Source organism: Mastomys coucha, unplaced genomic scaffold, assembly GCF_008632895.1.
Source record: "Mastomys coucha isolate ucsf_1 unplaced genomic scaffold, UCSF_Mcou_1 pScaffold5, whole genome shotgun sequence".
Taxonomy (NCBI): domain Eukaryota; kingdom Metazoa; phylum Chordata; class Mammalia; order Rodentia; family Muridae; genus Mastomys; species Mastomys coucha.
In genome coordinates, this window is record NW_022196911.1 from 81136131 (window position 1) to 81158272 (window position 22142).

A 22142-nucleotide genomic window follows, 5' to 3' on the forward strand; every position below is an offset into this window, starting at 1 on the left:
GTAGACCAGGCTGGTCTCGAACTCAGAAAACCACCTGCCTCTGCCTCCCAAGTGCTGGGATTAAAGGCCTGCACTACCACTGCCCAGCCCAACCCTTGTTTTATGTAGCACCAGGAATCAAGCCCAGGGCTTCATGGAAGATAGATAAGCACTAACTGAGATACATCTCCAGCCCTCCTGAAAAATTTAAATGGAAATGTGTTCTATGTGGAGAGATGAGATCTTTTGTATATTGATAGGTATTGATACCACTCTTTATCCATGAATGCTTATCTTCCTGATTCTTGTAGGCTTGCAAGAATTAACTGATACTTTAGGTGTAAAAGCCAAGTTGATTGAAAAGGCCATATTCTTGAGAAGTGTAGGTGGTGGGCAGAGTTTGCTTACTCTGTAAGCCTTATTGATGAGTAGAGATGGTGATGGATGGCTTATTATGATCACTGTATTTAGACATCTGTGGTTCTGTGGAGGTTAAAAATTTGTCTTTGATTGATATTATTCCCGGACTGACATTCTTTGGGAGTAATGACATTCCAGAATGTGCTGGTCACCAGCAGGGAGGGACAGAGATGGGTAGAATTGGTTGAGTTGATGCCATCTTTTGCTATGAACTTCTGTGGTATTAGAGCCATACCATATTTTAATGAAAACATTTCTGGTTAATTTGCAGGCTTACAGTGGGACTCCCCTAACAGAAGAAAAGGAGAAGATAGTCTGGGTCAGATTTGAGAATGCAGATCTGAATGGTATGACTAACTTTTCTAGGATGTGGGTATTAAATGCTCTTTTGGGACTGACCTGGTTTTAGAAAGGGAACCCCAAGTTCAGTCAGGCTATTTTGCTTATACTAAATAAATTTATCTTTGGTTGGGAATGGTAGCACATGCTTGTAATCTCAGGGCTCACAAGGCTGAGGCAGAAGGTGAGTCTGGGGCACATAGTAAGACCTTTCTGGAAACCAAACATGCTATCGTGTATAACTACTGTGGTCTTTGGTCCTCAGTCTGTAGAGCATTTTCATCTTGGGAGAAGCTCCCTTCTCTGTGATAACTCCAGCCTGTGTCAAGTTGACACACAAAACCAGTCAGTACAGGAATAAACTAGATTTCTTACCAAGTGTATTCTGGATCCTCATGCCTAGTCCTCCTGACCACCATCCTATTTTCTTCTTTAAGGAGAGTTATTTTGTGTGGATGGGTGTTTTACCTACATGTATGTCTGTGTACCATGGAGGCTAGAAGAGGGAGTTTGATCCCCTCTAAGTAGAATGACAGATGTTGTCAGCCACCAGTGGATGCTGGGAATAAGACCTCGGTTCTCTGAAAGAGCAGCTTGTCCTATTAGACCCTGAGCCATCTCTACAGCCCATCTACTTTCCTTATGACTGACTGATGTAGGCATCTCAGAGAAATGGTTTCATGTTCACTGTTCACCCACAGTGGAGCATACATCAGAATATCCTCGTTTCTTTTTAAAGGTTGACTAATGTCCCAATGTGTGCATACCACAATCCATTTATTGTATTGTAAACTGGGGTTGCTCAGGATAACCTTAGACTCCTGGCCCCAAACAAACATGTCTCTTTCCCCAGCTTCCTCAGAAACCTGAGTTACATGCCATTTTATTAAAAAAAAAATGTTGATCAGTGAACCAAGAGCAGTGTACTTGCTGTGTAGTGGACTACCCCTGAGCTATGTATGCCCCAGCTTTCCTTTTGCTTCTTCATTTTCTGAGGCAGGATCTCATATGGTGCAGCCTCGTTTTGCTCTCCTCATCCTCATGCCTCTCCTTCCCAAGTACTGAATTCGCTGGTTGGCTTGGGACTCAGTGTGTAGTCCAGTCTGGCCAGTAAGTCACAGAGCTTCACCTAATTGTACCTCTCTAGTACAGGGATTAAATATGTGTTCCAAGTGGACAAACTGTCTTTGAAACAGTTGTGGCCCAGGCTACCCTGAAACTGGAGAAAAGTAGTGTATGCCAGCCAAGCATTAAACAACTGAGGTACATCCTCAGCCCTGGGCTTACTTTACATTTTGAAGGACTCACTAAATTGTCCTTTGGCCATAACTGTAGTCCAGGCTGGCCTTTCACCCGCTAGAGCCATCCTTCCTCAGCCTCCTGAGCAGCTAGTGGTATAAGCTTGTTCCATCAGGTTCCCCCCAGCTTGTAATTAAGTGCATAGCCATTGGTGTCTGTCTCAAGACTGTTTCTTTTTGCCTTATACTTAGAAGGGAAATTGCTAGAGTCTATGTGGTAATTCCATTGGTAATTCTTGAAGGAACCACTATGCTATAGTGCCTGTTCAGTATAATAGTTTTCTAGTGGCAGTGCACTAGGGTATTTTCTTGATGTTGGTGATTGAATCTCCAGGTCATTAAGCAAGAGAGGCATAGTCTGGTGTGTAACTCTGTACCCCAGCTCCTCAGATTTCAGTACATTCCACATGTACTATTTTATTTATTTATTTTAAATGACTTACTTATTTTATATACATTGTTGTTCTTCTATGAATGTGTGAGGGTGTCAGGTCCCTTGGAACTGGAGTTACAATTGTGAACTGTCTTGTGGGTGCTGGGAATTGAACCCAGGTCCTTTGGAAGAGCAGCCAGTGCCAAATCTCCAGCCCCCTCACATGTACTGCTTTATAATGTAGCCATCTTACTGGGTTTGAGTTGTAGTTTTGATTTGTTTCCTTTGTGAACAACACAGAGTGCATACTGCTCACTTGTATGCAGAACTCCTGCTCTCTAAGGTGTCAGCTACCTTAAGTCTGCCAAGGTCTAACAATATTCAGTAGCATATTCCTGAAACAAAACGTGTAGCCATTTATAGTTGTGTGCTGTTGTGAGTAGTCTGATGGGATCTTGTGCCTGCTTGCCCCAGCCTTTTCTCTTGTGCCTGAGATGTGAGTCACCCGCTGTCTCCTCATCCACAGTCCAGGCTGCTTGCCTCAGCCTGTTAGTCACACCGCAGCTTCCTGGTGCACTGACCCCTGTGGAGCCCTGCAGGGCTGGAGTTCAAGTAAAGTAACTCTTGGGGTCTGTAGAGGGAGGGCAGTGCTGTGGCTCTCAAGGCTGCCAAGCAGGGTTTGGTGCACTGTCTCTTCCCGGTGGAAGAAAAGAAAACAACGTGCTCAGTTTTTTTTTTAATTATTTATTTATTATATGTAAATATACTGTAGCTGTCTTTAAACACCCCAGAAGAAGGCATCAGATCTCATTACAGATGATTGTGAGCCACCATGTGGTTGCTGGGATTTGAACTCAGGACCTTCAGAAGAGCAGTCAGTGCACTTAACCATTGAGTCATCTCTCCAGCCCAATGTGCTCAGTTTTAAGAATGTATTTACCTATGAAATTCTACTGAATTGTTCTAATTTTGCCCTAATAACTTAAGCTGCATAGTTGTGACATGGTGACATATGCTCATAGACATTCAGTCACAGGTTTGGTGCTGAGCTTGTCTACATCAAAAGAGGTGTCTAATGGATGTGTTTAGAGAAATGTTTGTGCAGGTCCTGTGTGAGGATTTTAGATTGTCCTCCTTTCATTTTTTTTTTTTTTTTTTTTTTTTTTTTTTTTTTTTTAAGACAGGGTTTCTCTGTGTAGCCCTGGCTGTCCTGGAACCCACTCTGTAGACCAGGCTGGCTCCAAACTCAGAGATCCACCTGCCTCTGCCTCTGCCTCCTAAATGCTGGGGACTAAAGGCGTGCACCACCACCACCGCCCATCTCCTTTTCACTTTTTATAAAAGGTTTTTATTTATATTTTATGTGTATGAGTATTTGCCTGAATCTCTGTCCCTGCAGCACTAGTGTGCAAGGCCAAGTGGCTAGAAGAGGCATCGAATCCCCTGGGTCTGGAGTTACAAAATGTTGTGAGCTGCCATGTGTGAAGTGAACCCAAGTCCTCTAGTAGAGCAGTCATTGTCCTAACAGCTGAATTAGCCTTCTGTCTTGCCCTGCCCTGGTTTTTATTTTTATTATCATAAATAAGTACACTGTAGCTGTCTTCAGACGCACCAGAAGAGGGCATCAGATCTCATTATGGGTGGTTGTGAGCCACCATGTGGTTGCTGGGATTTGAACTCAGGACCTTTGGAAGAGCAGACAGTGCTCTTACCTGCTGAGCCATCTCTCCAGCTCCCGGTTTTTATTTTTAATTAAAAACAATTGTTACTGAGAGGCCCAAACTGACAACCTGAATTTTATCCTTGGGATCCAATTGTGAGCGTTTTCTCTGACCTCGAATACCATACCTCCCCTCCCCACCCCCAACTAAATACATGGAGTTAGGAAAAACAGTACTGGCTCCTATTTATAAATGTTTTCTGCCTTATATTTCTTTGCACTGTTTTCAGTCCTGGGCTTTGGATTCAGAATCTCAAGCAGTCTAGGCAGGTCATCTGCCACTGAGTTACAGCCCTGATCTGAGTTGTTGGAAGGACACTGTAGTTTTAATTTCCCTTTGTTAGGACAGTCTACTATATTCTTTCCTAACATTTTTGTCGTTTTCATTTTATTAATTTTAATAAGAGATACAATTAAAGGTTTCAGTTGGATTTATTTCTCCATTCATAAAGTAGAAATGTTCAAGTGACCACAACAGAGACTAAAAAGGTCAGAAGACATCACAAACTACACAAGTGGACTACTACTTTCAGAGTTGCATTTCACTCTCTGCGGGGAGGTCAGAGAACGACTTCCACCATGTTGGTCAAACCCAGGTCTTTAGGCTTGGCAGCTGGTGGGAGTCTCTTACTTAGCCACCTCACTGGCCCCTCGCCTCAATGGAGACAGATCAAAAATAACATACTTTGACCTGGGAACTGAATTCAGACCCCGAGGTGGCTTTGAATTTCTTAGCTACCAGTTCACCACATCCTTAGTCCCCAGAATGGTGGCACTCCAGGATTACCTCACTAGGCCTAGCTTGCATTTCTTTGTTTAATAAGGAATCACTGAGAGTGAAGAATTTGGCCATTATCTCCTTCAGTTTGGCTTTTAGTTTGTTAGCAGTTAAAGCGAGCATCCACTATTAGCCAACACAGTGGACTGGGGTTGGTATTGTCAAATTGACAGAGTGGAGAAGGTCCCCCCTCCCCCGGTGTGTGATTGGGTATCTTTGCATGCCACTGAGGATTCTTTTGGTTAGTTAATTTTGGACAGGGAGGCCTTCTTCCCTCTCTGCTTCCTGCCAAGACGAGAAGTGAGCAGCTGCTTAATCTTCCTCCTACCTCGTTCCACTGTGTCTTGAACTGGGAGTCAGAGGCCCTCCTCCTATTGACATGGAATTTATCAGACCAGCAGGAAAGTACCATGAAACAAAGGATGTTTTTCAGCTACACAGCAAGTTTCAGGTCAGCCTGAGTTAGACTTGACTCTGTCTCAAAAGAACAGGAAAAAACAAGCAGAAAATTCAGTGTTTTAGAAAGTGCAGTGTTAACCCAGTGTGGTGGTACACACCTTTAATCCCAGCATTCTGGAGAAGCAGAAGGATCTCTGAGTTCAAGGCCAGCTTGATTTACATACGGACCTCCAGAACACCCAGGGCTATACAGAGAAACACCCCTCCCCTCCAACTGAAAACCACAAACCAAAACACAGTGTTGCTCCCTGAATGTTCAGAAGTCTTTCATTACTATTGTCTTTTGCCTGGCTTCTTTGCCTATGTGTCTGTGCTAGTCCTCAGTGTAGTCTTTGATGGAATTCCATCTTATCTATGTACCATGGTCTGACAAATTATTCCTTTGGTGAAAGTTGGTATTGTTGTCATCTTTTGGCTGTTTACAAATAATGCTACTATGAATCAATCTATGCATCTTACTCCAAAGCTAGCTTGTGCAATTTGGGTATCTTTCTCACATACAAAAAGGAAAAAGCAGGCTGCAGATACAATTGAGCAGTAACACATTTACCTAGCATATGTGAGGGTTCAATCTTCAGTCCTACAAAACCTAAAACAAAACAAAGTATGGCTAGTTTGGCTTAGAATTTACTATGTAGCCCAGGTTGGTTTAGAATTTACTATGTAGCCCAGGTTGGTTTAGAATTTACTATGTAGCCCAGGTTAGCTTTGGTGATCTTCCTGTTTTAGCCTCCTTACCTTCTTGACTTGCAGGCCAGAGACACCATTTTGACCTCTGACCTTTCTAAAAAATTAAAAAACAATGTTATGTGTAGGTATGTCAGTGTATGTGCATTGCCCCCAGACCTCAGAGGCTTTGGATGCTCAGCGGGTGCAGTTATAGGCCGACTGATGGTGGGCGCTGGGAACCCAGCTCTGGAAGAGCAGTGTGTGCTCTTAACCACTGAGCTGTCCCTTCAAGTGCCGTGCTTTCTATTGTCCTAACCCAATCTAAACATTAATAGGGCTAAAAAGTAGTTTTCTTGGTTCATACTGACTTTTTATTTTGCTTCTTTGTTAATCCTAATGCAGACACATCACGGAATCTCGAATTTCATGAACCACATAGCACTGGAAATGAGCCGCCTCTGCTGGTTATGATCGGCTACAGTGATGGAATGCAGGTCTGGGGCATCCCTGTGAGTATACTGAAGGGGTAACCTTACTGCACAGCGTACGCTCTGCAGATGTGTTTATATACGGCTGCTACTGCTACTGCTATTGCTATTGCTACTACTTCTTCTCCTTCTCCTTCTCCTTCTCCTTCTCCTTCTCCTTCTTCTTGTTCTTCTTCTTCTTCTTCTTATGTTTTTTGAGACAGGGTTTCTCTTTGTAACTGTGGCTTTGCTGGAACTTCCTATGTAGACCAGGCTGGCCTTAAACTCACAGAGATCCACCTGTCCCTGCTTCCTCAGTGCTGAGGTTAATAATCTTTACACATTATTAAGGCCTCATAGAGAGCTAGGCAGAATGAGAGGCAACTAGCAAGCAGGTCTTCCAAAGGATGATGTAGCAGGAGCTGTGGGATTCATGGTACATGCAGGCCTCAGTTTATTCAAGGTAATCCTGTTAAATGGGGCTGTTTCTCTGCTTTCTAATTTACAGAGGAGTAAACTGAGACTTGGGAAAAAGGTTTGTTTTTTTTTTTTTTTTTTTTGAAACAGGATTTCTCTTTGTAGCCTTGGCTATCCTGGGCTGTGTAAGCCAGGCTAGATTCAAACTCACGGAGATTGACCTGCCTTTGCCTTCTAAATGCTGGGATTAAGGCATATTCCACCACAGCTGGGAGAAGTTTTTGTAACTAGCAAATGTTAACAATAGATCAATTGTTTTGAGTAAGTTAAAGAATTTACAGGGACCAACAAGATGGCTCAGCAGGTAAAACTGTTTGTTGTTAAAGCCTCACAACTTGAGTGCAGCCTCCCCCCCAATCCCCACAGAAGAGAACTAACCCCTGTGAACTGTCCTCTGACAATTCCACAATGTGACATGCACATGCTAGCACACATGTGCTCCTGCCCACAAACGTAGACAAATAAAAGTAATGTCGATAGTTTAAAAGAAAGATCCCTACACAGTGTACTATGCCTTTAATCTCAGGCAGAGTCAGAAGGATCTCTTTGGGTTCAAGGTCAGCCTAGTCTACATAGTTCCTGGACAGAGAAACCCTGTCTCAAAAGAAAAATAAATGAATAAAGAAACAGCACCCCCCCCCCCCCCCCCCCCCCACCCCCCAAAGTAGAAACCTGGTTGCCTGGAGTTAGGAGGAGCAGAGGTCAGTGGCAGGTGGCAGCAGTCTTACTCTGTTACCACTTGAGTTTTTACCAAGTGAAGTAAAATAGAACTGTTAGGGGATGGACAGATGGCTCTGTGGTTAAGAGGACTGCCTGCTCTTCCAGAGGACCTGGGTTCTATTCCCAGCACCCACATGGCAGTTTACAACCATCTAACTCCAGTTCCAGGGAACCTGACATTCTCTTCTGGCCTCTGAAGGTATCAGGCACACATCTGGTGTGCAGATAAGCATGCAAATATTCATATATGGAAAGTAATGATCTTTAAATTTAAATCACTTATTTGTTTTGTGGGGTATTTTTTTTTCAAGACAGGGTTTTGTCAGGTATTGTTACAGCTGGATTTTCTGCACATGCATGAAAACGCTCTCCGTCGCTCTCTGTGAGGCTCGCTGTCTCTTCTGTATGTTGCTGTTCATGAGCTTTTTTATGGACTTTGATATTTGTATGATCTATTATTCTGATTTAAAAAAAATAAGTGTTTTCCTAATAGTACAAATACCAGAAATGTTCATAAATTTGGTTTAAAGTGTTGTAATGTGGGGCTAGATGTTACAGGTTTGTAATCTCAGTTACTTACTAGTCTGAGGCAGGTAGATGGTAAGTTCAGGGCCTGCCTAAGCAACTTAGTGAGATGCTGTCTCAAAAACAACACAATGTTGTAATGAACTTGAAGATGTGTGTGTGTGTGTGTGCATGTGCCCCTTTCTGTCTACCTATCTATACATGGCTTTGGTATTTTGAGACTACCTTTGCAATGCTGACCATTTTGGCAGTCTCTCTGAGGCTCACCTGGCTTAGGCTTGTGGGTGCTCTTTCTGTCTTTGCTTGGAGTTCTGTATCTCTAATGTGGGTCACTCAGCCTGGCTCTGAATCTATATTTTATGCTTGCATATTTTTGTGGAGATATCCCTTCTCATTTTTGAAATAGGATTTTACTGTGTATCTTAGGTTGGCTTTGAACTCACGGCAGTCCTGCTCAGCCACCTCAGTGCTTTGGTCATTGCTATGCAAACACATTGACCTGCTTTGCTTGGGTAAATTCTGTGTGTGGACTTGCTGCCTCAATGCTGCAAATATATATGGTTTTTTTGAGACAGGGTTTCTCTGTGTAGCCCTGGCTGTCCTGGAACTCACTCTGTAGACCAGGCTAGCCTCGAACTCAGAAATCCACCTGCCTCTGCCTCCCAAGTGCTGGGATTAAAGGTGTACACCACTACTGCCTGGCCTGATATATTTATATTTTTGTTGTTGCTTTTTATGATGTGAGGATTGTACTTGTATGTGTGGTAGGCAACAACTCTACCACTGAACTATATGTCTCTAGCCTTTCTTTTTCTTGTCTCACATATTGAGATGCGTGAGGGTAGTAATGGTCACCTCTCTAATGTAGGTGACTAAATGACACATGAAGTAAGACAGGAAATGGCTCAGTACTGAGTAAGTTTGGTTCTCAACTTCCAAAGGCTTTTTGTCACCAACAGATGGTGTTTAGAAAAGTACTGGGATCAAAGGCATATACCACTGGGCCTGGCATTTTTATTTTGTCTTTGTTATTGTTCCCTTAGGTAACATGATCTTCCATGAAAACATTCATTAGCCATATCTTACTTCAGGTTTAATGGAAGTGGGAATACACTAGAGGATCGATTCTCAACCTGTGTGTTGTGACCCCTTTGGGGGTTGAACAACCTTTTCACAGGGGTCAAAAATAATTCAACGGTTGGGGGTCACCACAACTTGAGGAACTGTATAAAAGGTTCTCAGCTTTAGGAAGGCTGAGAATCGCTGCTCTAGAGTATAGAATTTGGCCCAAAAGACATTATGTTAGCAAACACATTACAGCCAAATTTCTTTAACATTTTGATCTGAAAAATTTGTTTATGGGCCAGCAAGATGGCTCATCAGGAAAAAGTGCTTGCTGCCAGGCCCCTCACAGTGAAGGAGAGAGCCACCTCCTATAAGTTGTCCTGTGACCTCACATACATGCCCAACACAATAAGTAAATAAATGTAATAACAATTTCAAAACTTGTTCCACAAACTCTTTATGTACCATTCTGGTTGTAGGAGTATCATGTGTTTTTTTTGTTTGTTTGTTTTGTTTTGTTTTGTTTTTGTTGTTGTTTTTTCAAGACTGGGTTTCTCTGTGTAGCCCTGGCTGTCCTGGAACTCACTCTGTAGACCAGGCTGGCCTTGACCTCAGGAATCCTCCTGCCTCTGCCTCCCAAGAGCTGGGATTAAAGGTGTGTGCCACCACCGCCCGGCAGGATTATTATGTTGAAGAGTTTGTGGAGCAGGAAAATGCTGCTCCCCTCCAGGAACAAATAGTTTTCACTCTTGCTTCCCAGTGATGTGGACAAATCCTGGGGGGCAGCTATTCTGGGTATACATCAGCTCCATTCTTGTCTTCAGTTTACATGTTCAAGGCCTTGCCTTGTTTTTAACTCTGTCAAGAGGAAACACACAGGTAGATTAGTGTGACTTCTGTATTAATAGGGATGTGACTGCATTCTGCCCCACATGCTGTTTGTTTACAGGCAGAATGAAGAGGGTGCCTTAACATGAAGGTCCAGTTGGCTTAGTGGTGCTGACTGGATGGGGCACATTCTTTTGTTGGGATTCAGTTGGCTTTGACGCCCACTTGTTTTGGTTACAATTACAGGTATTACTGTGACTAGTTTCAAAGATAGTTTGTATCATCTCTGAATATCTTGAAAGCATTTAATCCTCCACTTCCCCAGTTGTATTTGGGAAGGCTAGAGTGTCTTCTCTTGGTGGACTTGCCCCTGACCAGTTGCATGCTGGTGAGAAAAAAGAGAGCTCACTTTGGTTGAGCAGAGTTTTAGGGGTCATTCTTGGACATTATCCCAGGTAATATTTTTGGTGAGGTCAGTTACTTTCATTTGAGAGGGAAGGTCCCTCTGCTTGTGAGTGAGGCATTGTATTTTTAATCTAGTTTAGCCGACCTCAGATTTACACAGCCCAATCCAACAGCTGTGCGTCATTATTTCCCAAGTAGGACAGCAGAAAATAGATAATGACAGTAAAGTGGTTCTTATTTTCAGTTGTAAACTTTTTTTTTTTGACAGTAAGGCTTTTGATGAGGGCTTCATATCTGCAAGGCAGGCCTCTACTGCTGATCTAGAACCAGCTCTGAAGGGCTGGGCTAGACAAGCATGCAGTCCCTTTAGTTACTACACTGTCTCAGCGTGGAGATAGAACTCATTTGCTCAACAGTCCTTACCTACACAGTGGGGAGCTTATGTTGGTCAGAAAATGGCTTTCACAGATCTTAGCTGATGTCAGCTGATGCATTTCAAACCACATCCAGATTGTGGGTCACTGCGCCTCCCGTGGGCACACCACTGCTGTTTGTTGATGTTAGTCAGTTATTTTATGTGTCAGGGCCTCATGGATGCTAGGTAGGAACCCATCCACTGAACTGATCCCTGGCCTGTGTGCTGGTTTTATGTCATTCTCCTAAGTGTGAGTCTGTGAATGAGAGACTGTGCAGGACTGAGGACTGCCTGGTGGGAGAGGCCAGCATGGCAAGCACAGGGGCTGCTCTGAGTTTCACCAAACATCAGGTTAAACTTCACTTTTTAGAATTTCGTTTATGTATATGGGTGTTTCGCCTGCATGTATGATTGTGCACCACACCTGGCTGGGCACGGTGGCCCATACTTGGCACTCTGGGAGGTAGAGGCAGGAAGATCTGGAAGGGGTTCATTACCTTGCTACATTACTAGTTTGAGTACTGCCTGAGACCTTTTGAAAGCAAAAGCAATGCAGAAAAAAGGCACATTTATTTTTTGTCTTTGTGATTGCAGAGCTAGGAGAGAGACTTTAATAAATACAAATTGACACAATTTGTAATATAAAGAAATAGGATTTTGTCAATTAAGCTGTATGTGATGTCTTACACATGTATTTCCAGATATTTCAGGAGGCTGGGGCAGGAGGATCATGAGATCAAGGTTAGCTATAGGAAAATGAGGAGACCCTGTATGTAGATTAAATTTATGAAAAAGCTAGGGACTCAGATCTATTGTTTAGCATTTGCCTAGTGCCCCCCTGAAAGTTATAGTGAACTGAGATATGACGAGAGATCGGTCAGGTGATTTGTGCAGTAATCTTAGCCCTTGGCAGATAGAGATGTAGTATCACGATTTAATGTTATCCCTGGCTACTTCTTGAGTTCTGTGAACCAGCTCATTTAAATAGCCATATTCCCCAAACCTCAGGTTTGGTGGGCCACGCCTGTGATCCCAGCACTCAGGAGGAAGCAGGAGGATCAGGAGTTCAAGGTCCTGGGGCTATAAAAGGCCCCATCTCCAGAAACAGACTTTTTTTTTTTTTAAAATGAAACATCGATTTAGATTTCTAATTTTGTTATTTTAATTTCAGGAATATTGAGATAAATATCTCTGTGGTTATGTAACTTTGGGAGATCAATACAACTAAGGGCCCTTGTTAGTTTTGCCAAATTGCAATCTTGTAAAGCCATGCCATTTATATGTCCTACTCATTCATTAACTCATTTACTTAGCAAAGATTTATTGATTGTCCATAACATGCCAGACTGTATTGAGAAGGTGCTGGGAAAACAAGATGAGCAAAACAAAGTCATTCTGTTTTTGGAATTTCTATTCTTGGTACCTGGAAAATGAGGAAGAGAGTTAACCAGTGTGTGTTCTGTGGATGCTGACCAGCGTTATGCTAGATGTGTACAGCCACTTAGAGTTTCAGATGAGCAGAAGCGTAGAGCAGTAACGCAGGTGAGTATTTGCAGGAGAGTCATTCAAAGGCAGTTCAAACTGCTGGGAATATACTTCAGATTAGCACAGTAAGGGATGGTCTTAGCTGGAGCTTTGTGGCAATGTGAAGGTCAAGAGGAGACCATGAGCAGGAAGTGGTGGTATCCATGAGACAGGAGGCTAGTGAGTTCTAGGCTAGCCTGTGCTGTATATGGCAAAACCCTGTTTTGGGAGAGGGTGTTACATCAAAATGGTTATAGTGGATTAGGGCTTTGGTACTACTACAAGGACTTAAAATTTTCGCATATAAGCCAGGCATTGGTGGTGTACACCTTTAACCCCAGCACCTGGGAGGCAGAGACAGGTGGATTTCTGAGTTCGAGGCCAGCCTGGTCTACAGAGTGAGTTCCAGGACAGCTAGGGCTACACAGAGAAACCCTGTCTCGAAAAACAAACAAACAAGCAAAAAACCCAAAGAAACAAAACAAAACAAAACAAAAATTTGCCTATAGATCTAAGTTGAAACATGCACATCCAACATCTGGATTAACCTATTAAAATTTTACTATACTGGGGTTAGAGAGATGGGCCAATGCGAAAAAGTGCTTATTGTTCTTTCAGAAAAATCCATTTGGTTCTCAGCATCCACATATTTGCTCAGAACTGCTTATAATTCCAATTCCAAGGGGGTAGGAATCTTGCACACGTATGGTACATATAATATTACGCAGGTACACACATATATATATATAGACATACATTCAAATTAAAAAATTACTATGTTTTCTGTACCTTGTATTTTCTTTACTTATGTGTCTGTCCGTGTGTGTATGCATATACTAGAGCATGCCTGTGGAGGTCAGAGGATAGTTTGTAGGAGGTAGTCTATCCTATTAAGGGAGTTGCAGAGATGAAACTCAAGTCATCAGGCTTGGTGGCAAAGTACCTTCACCCACTGAACCATTTGCCAGTCTTTCTTGCTTATATTATTAATCTTTTGTGTGTATGATTGTTTTGTCTATAGGTGTGTCTGTGAGCCAGTTGTGTACCTGGTGCTGGAGAAGGCCAGAAGAGGGTGTCAGATCCCCTGGGACTGGAGTCACAGGTGTTTGCAAGCTGCTAGAAATCCCTGGAAGCCAGTTCTCTTAACCATTGAGTCACACCTCCAGCCCTAGCTTATTCTTACTTATCTTATGCACTGTCTTTCAAAGTAAATGCAGACATTAGCTTGAGTTTATAGGATTGGTATTGTGTGTATTTTCTAGTATGTAGTATTTAGCTTAAGTTTCTTAAGTAAAATTTACAAATATATGAATCCCACCCCCCATTTTTAAAGACAGTGTTTTCTTAGACTTTATAGGCTAGCTTCTGTTTTTATTTATTTATTTATTTATTTATGAGTAACTGTAGCTGTACAGATGGTTGTGAGCCTTCATGTGGTTGTTGGGGATTGAATTTTTAGGACTTCTGCTCTTCTTGCTCAGTCACTGCTTGTTCAGGCCCAAAGATTTATTTATTACTATAAATAAATACACTGTTGCTGTCTTCAGACACACCAGAAGAAGGCATCAGATCTCTTTACAGGTGGTTGTGAGTCACCATGTGGTTGCTGGGATTTGAACTCAGAACCTTCAGAAGAGCAGTCAGTGCTCTTACCTACTGAGCTATCTCGCCAGCCCAACAGGCTAGCTTCTAACTTAGATCCCTAAACACCTCACATGTTGGGGTTGCAGGAATACACATTTTTCCTGCCTCTCTCCACTTTTTCCTGGCTCTCTCTCAAGTACAACTTTTCTGAGTTCTTGCATCTAGGAATCTCAACTCTCTGTGAAGATGAAGAATAAGCTGGGTGATGATGCTCAGCTGTAGTCTAGCACTTAGGAGGCAGAGGCAGAAGGATCCTGGGAAATTTGAGTCTATTTGGGCTCCATAAGGAGATACTGTTTCAAGGAAGAAAAAGATGGTGACCATGACGTTGCTCAAGGAAATTCCCTGTCCCCAATGAACGTAGGTTCCACTCTGTCCACTCATCCTTACTGTACTCATGTGTACCCCACTATAGATCACTTTTACCTGCTGTAGAGTTTCTTATACCCTTACGGATTATTTCCTCTGGCGTTTTTTCCCTCTACATGGTGTTTCTAAGAGTCAATCATGTTGTTTCTTTTAATTCTATTAAAGTTTCTCACTCTGATTACTAAAAAGAAAAAATATTTGTATGTTGGGAATTGACCCTAGAACCACATGCCAGGTACTCCACCACATAGTACCCCTCCCTCCTGCCCCCAGTCCACAGCCGTAGAGCCACATCTCAACCCACACCCCACACCCCACAGAGCCACGCCTCAGCCCACATCCCACACCCCACAGAGCCACGCCTCAGCCCACACCCCACACCCCACAGAGCCACACTCACAGCCCACACCTCCTGTGCACACCCTTACTGGTTTTCATTTTCTGGTTGTTATGAATATATGAAGTCTTGGGGATTCCTAGACTTATGCATATGTATCCGTCTCTCTTAGAAAAACTACCTATGTGTGGTTTGCTGAGTCATGGGCTTGGAATGTGGTTAATTTAACAACTTGTAAAGCCTTTTCCAAGGTTACTACCATTTTACATTTCTTATAACAGTGTATGAATTGTTCTACATCCTTGCCAATGTTTGATGTCATCTCTCTTCAAAATTTGAGTATTCTGATAGATGGTAACTTTAGAATTTAATTAAATTTAGTTTCTCTGATGACTGATAATATTGAGCACCTTTTGTATGGTTTTCCTCATTTGTCTTTTAATAATGTTCTGCACAAAATTTTCCCATCAAGAAATGTTTTTTTCGGGGGCTAGACATGGCTCAGTGGTTAAGAGAACTGACTGATCTTCCAGAGTACCCAGGCTCAATTCCCAACACCCACATGGTGGCTCATACCTGTCTGTAATTCCTGTTCCAATGCTTCTGACACCCTCACACAGACATGCATGCAGGCAAAACACAAATGAACATAAAATAAATTATTAAAAAGAAAAAAAAGTGTTTTTCCTTTATTGCTGACCTAAGAGTCTCCATACTGGGTCTTACAGGACATTGCAGGATTCTGAACAGAGGAAGACATTGCTAATTCTAAAATTGAGAAAGCTCTGGGCGGAGCAGATTTCAGTGGCAGGATAGTGAGTTTGATTTAAATGAGTGGGCCACAGTCTGGTGAGTGACTTGTTTGGTATGGATCTCAACAAAGTTAAGGGCAGAAAACAGTACCTGCTCTATCTAGAGACTCCCCAACAAGGTTAAGGGCAGAAAACAGTGCCTGCTCTATCTGGAGACTTGTATATCTTTGCTGCTGCACAACATCTGGCTATATTTGTGGTTTTTAGAAATGTCTGTGCTCGGTAGGAGAGAAAGCATTCCCATATTTCTGCTGTTATAAAAAGGGTGTGAAGATCATAGTGAATATGTTGTAAGCATCTTATAATACTTACAGTGATATTTATTGTTACTGTTTGCATATTTGGTCTATTTGAGATTTTGTTACTTTTTCTCTTTTTAAACATCTTATTACATATATTATTTATTAATTTTATGTATATAAGTGCTGTATCTGCATGTACACCTGAAGGCCAGAAGAGGGCATCAGATCATATCATAGATGGTTGTGAGCCACCACGTGGTTGCTGGGAATTTATCTAAGGACCTGGAAGAGCAGCCAGTGGTTTTAACCACTGAGCCATCTCTCCAGCCTCCTTGTTTCTTTTTCTTATTGGAAACTTATTGGTAGACAGAGCAGGCATATAGCTCAGGCTGGTTTTATTTCTGTGGATGGCCTTGAACTGAGATTGCAGGCATGACCACTATGCAGTGTTGGGAATGCCCCTAGGGCTTTGTGTGTGATAGGCCAACATTCTACTAACTGAACTATACCCCAGGTCCCATTGTGTTCTTGGAACTGAACCCAGGACCTGGTGGATGCCTTGCATATTGTGTATCATGGAAGGACATTCCTAGCCCCTGTTTTATTTTGCCTAACAGAGAACTCCCGTATGTCTATTAAAACATATTTGTAGTTAAATGTTAATTGTAGGCCCAGGGATTTGTGGATCAGATGTAAGCTCTCAGCTATTGCTCCAACACATGCCTGCCTGCCTGCCTGCTCCCATGCTCTCTGCTTTGATTTTCAAGGGCTCACCAATGAAACTGTAAACTCAAAATTAAATATTTTTTTCAATAAGTTGCCATAGTCATGGTATTTTGCCACAGCAATAGAAAAGTAACTAAAACCCTGTTATTAATAGAGTATGATCTTGTAGTGTCAAAAATAAAAACTAAGAAAAATTTAAATCATTTGAGTCGAGCCACATGGCTCAGACCTATAATCTCAGCATTGAGGGGCTGAGGAAGGAGGATTGCTGCAAGTTCAAGGCCATCTTAGATTACAGCTGAAACTGTTCCTCCATAAACCAGAACAAACTAAACGTGTCCACCCCCAAAACTCAGTGTATTGTGTAGCCTGTCAACAGTTTTCATTGTCTAAGCAGTAGGTTGGGGGGTTTGTTGTAAGAGGATTATGAAAAACCTGAGATTTGGAAGTCAGTTTCTCCATTGTCTTGGCTAGCATTGGTGCTGTGTGATATGAGTTGGCATGATAATAATGATAATAGCAATAATAATACCAACAATAATGAGTACATGTGCATGTATTTGCTGTTGTGTTAAGTATGCATGTTTGTTGTGGGTACATGTTTGTGTGTTGGGTGTGAGTGAGTGAGTGTACAAGCACTTATACCCATGTCTGTATTCAGGAGCCAGAGCAGGACTTGTGTTTGCCAGGATATCTCACTAGCTGGTACCTTATGTTTCCGAGTATGCTTGCTGGCCACCGAGCTCTCAGATCCTCCTGTTTCTGGCCTATAATACAGTCACACAGCATACCTGGCTTTTCATGTGAGTACTGGGGATTGGAACTCAGGTCTTCATGCTTGTAGAGCCAGTGCTCCTGTCTACTCTGGGCCATCTCCTTAGTCTCTGGAATGACATCATGAAATAAAATTTGAGTGCCTGTAATCCCAGCTACTCAGGAAGCAGGGACTGGAAGGTTCAGAGTTTGAGAGATCTCCCAATATTTTTTTCCACCTATGTCTAAGACCCAAGTAGGGCTGGGAGTATGGTATACACAGGTAATCCCAACTTTTGGTAGTGTGTCAGAGAATTGTGAGTTTGAGGCCAGCTGCAGTTAGATTGTCAAGCCTGTTCTAATACAAACAAACAAAAAAAATAAAACCAGGAAAGCTAACAAGAGGCTATACAGATGACTCAGTGGTTGAGACCACTGGCTGCTTTTCCAGGGAATGGGGTTCAATTCCCAGCATCCACATGGCAGCTTACAACTTGATATAACTGCAGTTATAGAGGATCTTAATCCTTACACAGATATACAATGCACATAACATAAAAATAAATAAATCATTAAAAAAATAAAACCTTCCGGGTTTGCTAGTGTAGGTTTGCCACAGCTACTTTGGGAGTTTAATGCCAGCCTGGCAATTTTAGCAAGATCCTGTCTCAAAACAAAAGCTACAAAAGTATCAGGGGATGGCGCTCACTAGTAGGGCACTGGCTGTGTACATCTAGACGTCCATCTAAATTTCCAGTATCACACAAACCAAAAATCTCCCAAAATATCTTTGTAAAACTCTGGATTTTTTTCCTACAAATTTTGCTCTCTGTTTAAATGAATACTTAGGTTTCTTAACATATTTACAAATATCTACCATTTTGATAAAGTCAGAGATAGTATTCTTTATAGTACTTGAAAGGTGCTGGTTGTGTAGAAGTTATTTGTGGTGCTCTCTAGAGCCACAAATGTTATTGAACATTCTTTTTTTTTTTTGAGCCAGAGTTTCCCTCTAACCCATACTGGTCTCAAACCAGTCTTCCTGTGTAGCCTCCAGAGAGCTGGAGTTATAGGCGTGTTTCTATAGAGCATGCCTGGTTCTATTTGCTTGTGCTTCAGATCTTGGACACTAGGTGTCTCTGCTACATCGATCTATGGAAAGCAGGGCCAGTGGCCCCCAGCTTTATGTGAAACGCTTCACATACCAAAATCTTCAGAGCAAACACATGAGGGCATATTTGAGGTAAAAAGCAATTAGTCCATTATTTATTAGAAGCTATATGCCAGTAGACCTTGCCACGTTGAGATTGGTAGTCAGGAAACATTTTTATAGGTTTCATTTGGGAATAATATTAAGTTGGTGATTTGAATGCCTTGGTAAGCAGAGGTTTGGAGTCCATTCAGGCTGCCTCTGCTGTTGGTGAGCACAGGGCTCATTTTATTTGTTCTGTTCTTTCCTTACGGGAAGGAGAAGTGATAGGCAGGTCTATGTTGGATGGATAGAATAAAAGCACAGATGAAAGAACAGGTTGAATCTGCCCAGGTTATTGAGCTGAAAAAATAATTTTCCTATAGTTTTCCTATATTTTTCTTTCTTTTATCTTTTTGAGCCAGACTTTCCCTCTAACCCACACTGGTCTCAAACTTTTGGCAGACATCTTGTGTAGCCTCCCAAGAGCTGGGGTTATAGCGTGTGTCATTGTGCCTGGCTCTATAATATATTCTTAACATTTTTATTAGTTTATTGTATTGACATTAAGATAAGCATACAAAGTAATGATTGTCATTTCTGGCATCTTCAGACATGTGTCCTTGTTCTCATTCCTTCCTCCCTCTGTAGTATGATTCTTTTTTTTTTTTGTTTGTTCTCTGAGACAGGGTTTCTCTGTATAGCCCTGGCTGTCCTGGAGCTCACTTTGTAGACCAGGCTGGCCTCGAACTCAGAAATCCACCTGCTTCGGCCTCCCAAGTGCTGAGATTAAAGACGTGCGCCACCACCGCCCGGCCCTGTAGTATGATTCTTAAGGCAGTCTTTTAGACAAGCTCACCTCTGTGTTCTAGTAGCTTTATGCAATTTTTGCTAGTTTGTAGGCTGGTTGATACTTCATAATTGAAGTTTATCCTGAGTTGGTATCTTTCTTGAATGAGAGCCCTTGTTTTACTTTCTCAGAATATTTATGTATAATTGATTTTTGTTTATTTGTATGGGGATGTGTGGTGCATGTTCTTCAATGTGCATGAGTGTGTGTTTCCCTAGGAGTGCATGCAGAGGCCTGAGGAGAAAAAAGGCATGGGCCCTTTCTCTCAGTTGTTTCTGTTTTACTGCCTTGAGACAGGGCCTCTTTTTGAACCAGAAGCTGCTGTTTCAGCTCTACTGTCTGGCCAGGGAGGTTTCCAGATCTGTCTGAATCTGCCTGTCAATGTTGGTAGTAATAGGCATGCATAAGTAAATACCTCATGAAAAAGTAGAATCAAGGAGAAAGATGGAGTTGCTTATGTCCCATGCATATTCTTGACTCCTGTTTGCCAATAGTCTATGGCAGAGTGATGCGGTTAGAGTCTCTGAACCTGAGGGCACACGTTATTGCCACCCACAGCCAGGGTTCATTTCAGTGCTGCACGAGGGGCTTTGACAAATGTGCCATGACACGTGTCACTGAGCATTGTTCACTCATGTTCCCACACCTTGAATAGAGGCCATCAATCTTCTCGTTACTTGATATTGTATTTGGCAAATGTCATTTGCCATACTTTGAGTGGCCATTTAAGATTAGTGTCTGTTATATTGAATATGCATGCAAGCTTCCTCTGTGTCTTCTTTCATGGATTAATAGTTTATAGATATCATGGACCATTGTAAATATAGTTTTTAATTCTACAAGCAATATAAACCTCATGTTTATAGTTTGACTTTTTTCTTGTGTATGTGCGATTGTGCATGTATGCACACAGACAAGTAAGTGGAATGAATGCACTGGATAAAATTTTAAGGATCCTTTGCTTTCGCATGTAGTTTGGTCCCCCACAGATAAGACAATCATTGTCCTGACCACAGATTAGCTTTGCAGTTTTAAAACACAATTTAAGTTTATGCAGCATGGAATCTTTCTTGTCTTGTCTGTCGTCTTCTGCTCAGTGTATATTTTAGATTCAGCCCATTCAAGCTGTAGTACAAAGAATGAATTAGGGGCAATCAAATTTGTGTGCCTGAGTGACTGTGAAGTGTTTATGACAGCTGCTTAGGCCAACACCCTCTGTAATGGTGTTACATTGACTTCTGAGCACCTTCCAGTCTGCCTCCTGGCGCACACGTCAGGCTGTCTGAGTGCTTTTGCATTAACATCTATCCCAAGGAAGATCTTTTGACTACAGAAGTGTTAGTTGCAAATGGAAAATACCATTAGAGCAGCTTCAAAGGCCCGATACTTAGATTGGTGTGTGCTGAAGTCATGGCTGGGCCTGTGAGGTCTGGATCAGCCACGCGTGCGTAGCCAAGGGCCACATGCGGCTCTCCTTTCCTCCTCTGGAAAAGCAGGCTGGAGGGGCAAGGTCAGAGCTGCCTTAGTGCTGCCTCAGTGTGTGTGAGAATTTGCAAGTATGAAAGCATGAGTACCAGTTCCATTTGTTGTTTGTGTTCTGTGGTTTGCATGCTGTTGCTGAGACTCACTTCCTTCTTGCTTCAAGTTTTGTGTTTGTAGTTAGTGTCAAGACCAAAATACAGACTGGCTTGCTGTCTCCTTCATGTGGTCAGCAAATATCTGTTCTTTAAGTTGTAAGTTCTCACAAATACACATCTTAGGTGGTTTTTGTGGTTTGTGTTTTTTTCCTTGCTGGCACAGAGTCTGCTGTGGAGACACTGACACCCTGGCATCAGCCGAACCATTTGTGGTTGGAGAGCAAAAATGAAATAGAAAATGTATTCTCTCCTTGTCCCCAATTGTAGGAGCTTACAAGACTGCCCCTGTCCTGTAGGGATGCATTCCTCAACTGTGCTATCTAAGGTTCCGAAACTGTCAGGCAGCGCTGTAACATGGAGTACTGGCCACACCTGCTTAGAGCAGAAAGCCTCCCAAATAAAAGCTACTAATTAGGTTGACCTTCACGGTTTCTCATGGTAGATTCTCCAGCTATGGTGATCCTCTTGCCTCACTCTCCCTAGCTGGGTATTACAGTTATGTGTATATGACTGGCTGAGAACTGAAGGAGATGCCGGTGTCTTTTGAGGTTGAAAGTTTTGGGCAGTTTTTCTTCTTTTTCTCCTTATTTATTTATTTATTTATTTATTTGTTTGTTTGTTTGTTTTGTTTTGTTTTGTTTTTTGAGACAGGGTTTCTCTGTGTAGCCCTGGCTGTCCTGGAACTCACTTTGTAGACCAGGCTGTCCTTGAACTCAGAAATCCACCTGCCTCTGCTTCCCAAGTGCTGGGATTAAAGGCATGCACCACCCCTGTCTGGCAAACCATGGTATATGTATATAACTCAGCCATATTACCCTGTGTTCTTTAGGTCACTTCTATGTTCTAATACCTAGTACAATGTCAAGGCTATATTAGCAGTTGTTAGGTAATGTTACAGTAATAACAAAGAAATTTGTTGTCAGTACAGATGTGCTCACACCTGCTTTGATGGATTGGAATGCAGATGATGCTGTGGTCACACAGAGCTGACTGCACAGCAGCAAGGGGGCACAGTGTATTCCAAGCAGAGTCTGTGAGCTACTATTATTTGCTTTGTGATTGCTCTGGCTAATTAATAGCTAATTAAAATTTCCTTGCTTCTGTCACACTGAATGCCTGGTC

At 42.3% G+C, this 22142-nt stretch overlaps 1 protein-coding gene across 12 annotated transcripts in view; it reads left to right on the plus strand.

The window, feature by feature from the left end:
* Positions 1–22142, plus strand: part of Bcas3 (BCAS3 microtubule associated cell migration factor) — a 484435-nt gene that overhangs the window by 11168 nt on the left and 451125 nt on the right. For all 12 annotated transcript variants that reach the window (XM_031354430.1, XM_031354434.1, XM_031354429.1 and 9 more), the window contains 2 exons: positions 671–746; positions 6438–6544. In XM_031354430.1, the coding sequence (XP_031210290.1) occupies positions 671–746; positions 6438–6544 (183 nt within the window). The remainder of the gene's footprint in view (positions 1–670; positions 747–6437; positions 6545–22142) is intronic.